Here is a 7312-nt window from a genome sequence, read left to right on the forward strand (position 1 = left end):
TAAAAAAAGATTCTTTCTCTCCCTCTCTGCCCTTCTCCCCCATTTATGCACTCTATCTCTCTAAAAATAAAAATTAAGAAGAAATTTTTAAAAAGAGGACATCACACTAAGATACAATTTTTCACTTATTAGATTGGCAGACAAAATTATGAGCACGGATATGGGGAAATAATAAAATGCTGATGTATGCAATTTGGTTAACATTTTGTTATAGGCAATCCAGTAATATCTATCAAAATTACAAGTACATGTACCAATTGTCTAGCAATGCCACTTCTAAGAATCTATATGGATGACCCAACTCTCTCTTGCTGTATAACAAACCACTCCAAAACTCAGTGCCATAAAACAACAATTTTATTAAGCTCATGATTTCGTGTGCCAGCAATTCAGGAGGAGACAGAGGGCACAACTTGTTTCTCCTCCATGCAGACTGGGACTTCAATTGGTGTGACTGGAATGGCTTCAGGGAGCTGGGATCCAGCTAGATGAGAGCCACATGGTTGTGACTTCTTCATTGTCAACCGTGTTACGAGGTTCTTCTCCATGCTGTGCCTGCTGGGGCTGGAACATCAAAGATAGCTCCTCCACTCCCTTGCCAAGGTGACAGCACTCTTGACCTGGTTGTTTCAATTCCCTAGTTCCTCATACTGAGGTAAAGTCCAGAATTTAAAGGGATTATTGGTCAGCTTTAATCACTGAGAGGGGAGGGAGGTCAAAGAGCAGTCACAGTGGTTGTTCAGAGTGATTGAGATGGTGTGGGGGTGAACTGGTATAGGAGAGAGCAGAATGACCCATGCCTGAGACTTGTCTGTGTCCCATTCCAAGGAACTGAGAACTGTCTTCAAGTCATGGTACTTGATGCTCTGGAAGGGGATGATTGTGATCCATCCTATCAGATCATAGACAAAGCAATGGAATAAAATTCAAAATGGACATCTCTTTGCATTCCCTCACTTGCCAGCATACACCCTTGGTGATGAGATGCTGCTGGTAATCCCATAATCTAATTGAATGCTTCTGTTAATGTCTTTTGTATGACTTAAAATTTATTTAAAAAAAATTTTTTTTTGGTGGTGCCTGGGTGGTTCAGTCATTTGAGTGTCCGACTTCTGCTTAGGTCATGATCTCACTGCTCATGGGTTCGGGCCCCATGTAGGGCTCTGTGCTGACAGCTCAGAGCCTGGAGCCTGCCTCGGATTCTGTCTCCATCTCTCTGCCCCTCCCCTGCTCATGCTCTGTCTCTGTCTCTCTCTCTCTCTTTCTCTCAAAATATAAAATGAAACATTAAAAAATGTTTAGGGAGAGAGAGCAGGGGACAGGGGCAGAGGGAGAAAGAGAGAGAAGAGAGAGAGAGAGAGAGAGAGAGAGAGAGAGAGAGAGAGAGAATCCCAAGCAGCCTCCACACACAGCACAGAGCCTGAAGGGAGGCTTGATCACATGACCCTGGGATCATGACCTGAGCTGAAATCAAGAGTCGGACACTCAACCAACTGAGCCACCCAGGTGTCCCTAAAATTTTTTAATTTAAAAGTTTAGTCATTAATTTAAAAAAATTTTTTTGAATATTTATTTTTGAGGGGGAAGGGGGAGAGAGAGAGGGTCACAGAATCTGAAGCAGGCTCCAGACTCTGAGCTGTCAGCACAGAGCATGACACGGGGCTGGAACCCATGGACCACAAGATCATGACCTGTACTGAAGTGGGATGCTTAACCAACTGAGGCACCCAGGTGCCCCTAGTCATTAATTTTTATACTATGAGACTGACCCTTCTTAAAACTTTGGGCATCAGTTCAAACCAGTTCCTTGGCAGCAAATCCTGTGCTATGTTAAGCTAACAATTCTTCACACTTTTCAATGGACAACCCTCTAAATCTAACCTCTTTTAAAAGATCCAAATTGGGAGTTCTTGTTTGTTTGTTTCTTTGTTTGTATGTTTGTTGTATTGTGTCTCTCCTTTGTTTTGCTTTGCACTCATCACTTCCATGAAACTTTGGAAGTCAGCAACCAACGACAGGTATGGATTGTTCCACACTCCCCACCCCCGCCTTTGCTAGTTCACCTCATGCACTCCCACTGCACTTCTTTATGAGTGTGCTGAGGTTGCTTCAGATCTGCTGTCTCAACAACTTTCAAAGGTACAATCCAGAATTATAACTATAGTTATCATGCTGTACCTTAGACCCCGGGACTTAGTCATCTTATAACTGAAGCCTTTTACCTTTGACCAGTATCTCCCCATCTCCCCGTGAGATCATGACCTGAGCCAAAACCAGGAACCGGATGCTTAACTGACTGGGTCACCCAGGTGCCCCCAAGTGTTTATTATTTTTTTAAATTATATATAAGTGCTTCACTGAATTTTATATATGATTTAGAAAATTGATAGGCTTTGGCTTGATGTATTATATTTACATTACATTTGTTTTACATATAAAACAATAGGAAATAGGTCTCTGTTACTGTTTTGACACAGAATATCTTATTTTTAGAAATAGATTACTGATATTAAGCAGGAGTTACCCACATTGTATTGTTCTTTAGCACACTTAAGGAACTGCATAGAAACGAATCTGGAAGAATACAAAGCAAGGTAATAATAGCGTGTGTAGCAAGGTAGTGATGTTCACCCAAATCCCACGGCTCCACTGCATTTCCCAGCCTTACTGTAGTGAGGCCAGGGTTGTGGGACTATTCCTCATCAGTGGGTTGGGAGAGAAAGCCACATGAGGTTACTGCAAATCTGAGATGAAGGCAATGTAAACTCCATATTCTCTCTCCCCTGCTGTGATGGCTGCCACATAAATAAGAAGAAAGAGCATTTGAACAATTTCAACTTTAACTCTTTGGTTTGTTCTTCCTGAATGTCCACACTCGAATTATTACTGTAGACACGACTAGATCTTTGATCCCCAGAAGTGCGTCCCCTGAAATTACAGACCTGGACAGAAATGAAAAGCCAGGGTGCCAGGAAAGCCATGAGTGGGTTATTTCAAAATGCTCTAAGAGTTAATGACTGCTAACTTCCAGTCTGACTCAGGAAGTGGGCTTCTCTCAGGTTCCTCTTCCTGCAAACTTCCGTCTATGCACAGCACCCCATTAGAGGTGCCCCTTCCATGCTCTTGTCCTCCCCAGTCCACACTTGCCTTTAGAACAGTCGCTGCCACCAGTGAGAAAGAGGCTTAACTTCCGCAAGGGGCGGGGCTTTGCACTTGGGCAAACTTGAAACAGTGAGGACACAGCCCTGCAGAGAAGGGATCAAATCTGCCGCAGGCAGTCCTGCCTTTCTTTTCTGTCCAGCTGAAATCATTCGAACACTGGTGTTCCACTACTGGCAAGAAAACACGGTCCACCTGATAGCAAGTAACTACTGATTAAAATTTCCTATTTTAACTGTTTATTGTGTGCATTCGGCATAAATGAGAATGTCAGACACAGGCGCATGGTGGGGCTCTTTTGCAGCAGGGAGTCTCTGTGGAGATTGACAAGAGGAAGAAGATAGACTGCGCTTTTGTTTTGTTTTCTTTCTCTTTGAGCTGAGCTGGCAAGTCACAGGTTTTAACAAGGAGTCATCTGGGTTTTTGTTTTTTTTGTTTTTGTTGTTTGTTGTTTGGTTGTGGTTTTTTTTTTTTTGACAGTAAATCAGATAAGCTCACATTCACGAAAAGCTCCTCAGTGTTGATTTCTACTTCCCAGGCTATGCTTGAAAAAAAAAAATTTTAAGAACAATTTTCCTGATTTTAAGGGAAACAATTTAGAGTGACTGCTTTGCCTGAAGTTTGGTCAGTTTACAGGAACTGTAAACATCGTATAGTTTAGTTTACATGTTACTGGCAAACAGAGCTTCCTTAACATAAAGTCAGTGAAAAGAATTTGGACATTCCCATGTGCTCATGAGTTTTCTGTGCCTTGTCACTTTGGTATATGCTGTGAGAAAAAGAGCTCTTTAAGCAAAAGAGAAAAACTATCTGATGAAACAAAGCAATGTATAGGAAAAGGGATAGACCCCAGGGCTTCTTCATGCTGTTGAGGAAAGAAGAAAATGCAAGTAATTGATGGATTGAATGAAATGTATTTCTGGATTCAAAGATAGTATACTTGATTCATGGAGTCTCTTGCAAGGACTGCAAGGCAGAGTGGTGGGGTTGGAGAGAGAGGAGAGGTAGGGAAGAAGGGAGCAAGGTGGAGAAAGGAGAGAAGGAAAGAAAAGACTGAACCTCACATCTGGGGAAGGCAGATTTAGAGAGGAAGATGAGAGAGGGAAAGGGTGAGGCCAAAGAGAGCAGGAGGGGCAGGAGGTCTTGGGAGGATGGAGGAAGTAGAGAAGAGGTAGATGTGGAGACCAGGAGCAGGTAGGTCTTACAAACTAAACCCACTTTTCAACTCACTGGGTGACTTTGGGCAAGGGACTCTATTTCTCTGTAAGACAGATTAATTATCTCCCCCATCAGCTATGAGTAAACAAACGAGCCATGGGTATGACAGTGCTCTTGGAATACAAGAGTCTTTCATGATGCAGAACTAATAAACTAAAAACATAAATATAAATGTAAGTATATAAATGTATAAATATAAATGTATAATATAACATATATTATACACATATACATTGTATATATAATATTTATAAACATATATAATATATATTTATAATAATATTTATATATAATATATATATTATTGGTCTCTGGCCTCTCTGTCCCTCAGGAACAGCAATGGACCAACAGGAATGCAGTCATTCTGGTAAGAATGTGAATTCTTGTGTGTGTGTGATTATTTTACCATATTTTCTGCCTATTTTATATAAAAATCATTCTACCCTCTCTAAGCAAAGCTTAAGCTATCAGATGCTTCTTCATTAGAGAGAAAAATTTTATGCTGCTCATTCCTGTATTTCCCTGGTCCAGCCATTTCACTAGTGGTCAAGAACACACCCCAGCCCAGAGAAGTCAGAGGAACCATCTCTGACCTTGGAACGGAGTCAAGTTACTTAACTGACTGTGAGATGGAACTCACAGTCTTGACTACACATCTCTGATCTTCAGAAAATGTGTACTTTAGACAGCCAGAACTAGGTGATTTGGGCAAGCCTTGCATGACAAGATATGTTTCTTTTCTTTTTTTTAACATTTATTCATTTTTGAGAGAAAGACAGAGCGTGAGCAGGGGTGCTGTGGGTGGGGGCAAAGACTGAAGGAGACACAGAATCCGAAGCAGGCTCCAGGCTCTGAGTTGTCAGCACAAAGTCCGATGCCGGGCTTGAACTCACAGACCGCAAGATCACGACTTGAGCTGAAGTCGGACACTTAACCAACTGAGCCACCCAGGCGCCCCATATGTTTCTAAATCTGTCTCGTCCCCTGAGTATGTTTTTCTACGATCCAACGTGGCATTCCTAGAGAAACTGAGATGTTTTAAAAATCATTGTTTGTTTTATTTGATAATGGAGTTAGCTTCTGTTTTATCAATACAATGTATTGGAAGATTCTCTTTGCCCATAAGGTGGGAATATCTCCCATTGTTAAAAATATTCCATTGGCATAAGCAGTATATTCATGACACTGTAAACTTGCTCTACAGAACCATGTATGAAGAGCCAACATGCCAGAGGATCAGAGCTGAGAATCATGCTGGTGGGCAAAACAGGAACCGGCAAAAGTGCTACAGGGAACAGCATCCTCAGGATGCAAGCATTTGAATCACGGCTGAGTGCCCAGTCCATCACTAAGACTTGCAGTAAACATCAGGGAAGCTGGGGAGGGAGGGAGATGGTCATTATTGACACACCGGATATGTTTTCTGGGAAGGACCACTCTGATTCCTTGTACAAAGAGGTGTGGAGATGCTACTTACTCTCTGCACCAGGACCCCATGTGCTGCTCCTGGTGGCCCAGCTGGGCCGATTCACTGACCAGGACCAGCAGGCTGTGCAGAGGGTGAAGGAGATCTTTGGAGAAGATGCCATGAGACACACAATTGTCCTCTTCACCCACAAGGAAGACCTGGAGGGAGAATCCGTGACAGATTACATCCGCGACACAGATAATAAAGCCCTGTGCAAGGTGGTGGCAGCATGTGGGGGCAGAGTGTGTGCCTTTAACAACTGTGCTACAGGGAGTGAGCAGGATGGCCAAGTGAGGGAGCTAATGGATGTGATTGAGAACCTGGTGTTGGAGAAAAGGGGTGACCCCTACACCAATGGGCTCTACAGCCTAGTAACAGCGTCAGAATGTGGACCTGTGTGGTCAGAGGAAAGGTTCAAGGATTTCAAAAGAGATTTTGTGAAGTACGTGCAAATTCAGAGACGTTACTCAGCTGAAGCAAATGGCCTAAAACAAGGCCTAATCAAAACATTCGTCTTTATTTTATTTTGTATTCATTTGTTCGCCAAATTCCCTGTTCTGTTATTGTGTCCATTGTACAGAGTGTGCAACTTGTTTTACTGCTTTCTCGTTAGAATGTGCAGTTTGTTCTGTAGATTGCTGTTCATTATAGCTGGAATATTGATGACAATTTCGAGAAAGATCACTGGGCTGGAATGCATAACTCGTAGTGTATAGTTACAGGTCAGCAATTATTTACTCACTGCCATATATGGGGTGAATCCAAGTGCTTCCCCTGTAAAATGCAGTGCCTGACATCAGTAAATGTTTGAGATTCTATAAAGTGTTTAAATCTTGACATTGCTTGGGGTACCTGGGTGGCTCAGTGGATTAAGTGTCTGACTTCAGCTCAGGTCATGATCTCACACTTCATAGATTCAAGCCCCACGTTGGGCTCTGTGCTGACAGATCAGAGCCTGGAGCCTGTTCAGATTCTGAGTCTCACTCTCTCTCTGCCCCTCTCCCACTCATACTCTCTCTACTTTCTCAATATAAATAAGTACACTTTAAAATAAATAAATAAACATTTTCAAAAAACAAAGAAATGAGGGAAGGAAAATGAAGCACACCCAAAACTTCTCCAATAAGAATAAAAGAATGAAAATTAATAAATTCAATTCCCACACCAAACAATACCCATGAAAAGGAAGTAAACTAAAAGAAAGTATGGAAATAATAAAGATAAAAACAAAAATTAATGTGGTGGGGAATAAGACATACAGGGCCTAATTAATAAATTAAAACTGTTGAAAAAAATTAAACTACTCATTATCTTTTTGGATAAGAAAAGGGGAAAGGGACACAAATAAAATTTTCAATATGATAAGAGGTAGTGACAACTAAATCAGAAGAAATTTTTAAAATTTAAGACTTCTTTGCAAATAAATGTCAAGATCTGGATGAAGTGGATAACTTTCCTGGGGAAATA

General features: G+C 41.6%; 1 protein-coding gene across 2 annotated transcripts; it reads left to right on the top strand.

Annotated features, from left to right (window-relative positions):
• The first annotated feature begins 3228 nt into the window (after positions 1-3228).
• Positions 3229-6756, top strand: GIMAP2 (GTPase, IMAP family member 2). Of its 2 annotated transcripts, none has more exons than XM_042975260.1 (3): positions 3229-3364; positions 4685-4744; positions 5582-6756. In XM_042975260.1, exons 2-3 carry the CDS (start codon positions 4717-4719, stop codon positions 6559-6561), a joined length of 1008 nt encoding a protein of 335 aa, XP_042831194.1. In that variant the 5' UTR covers positions 3229-3364; positions 4685-4716; the 3' UTR covers positions 6562-6756. The 2 variants fall into 2 exon arrangements, with proteins under 2 accessions (XP_042831194.1, XP_007087567.1); XM_007087505.3 differs by having other exon boundaries at positions 4709-4744.
• Positions 6757-7312: the final 556 nt, after the last annotated feature.

This window comes from Panthera tigris, chromosome A2 (genome assembly GCF_018350195.1).
Source record: "Panthera tigris isolate Pti1 chromosome A2, P.tigris_Pti1_mat1.1, whole genome shotgun sequence".
NCBI lineage: Eukaryota > Metazoa > Chordata > Mammalia > Carnivora > Felidae > Panthera > Panthera tigris.

Bases quoted from the DNA above. Each gene is read 5' to 3' on its own strand.
- GIMAP2 (XM_042975260.1), top strand. From the start codon at position 4,717: ATGGACCAACAGGAATGCAGTCATTCTG. The intron at 4,745-5,581 runs GTAAGAATGTGA...CTTGCTCTACAG, and splicing joins ACAGGAATGCAGTCATTCTG to AACCATGTATGAAGAGCCAA.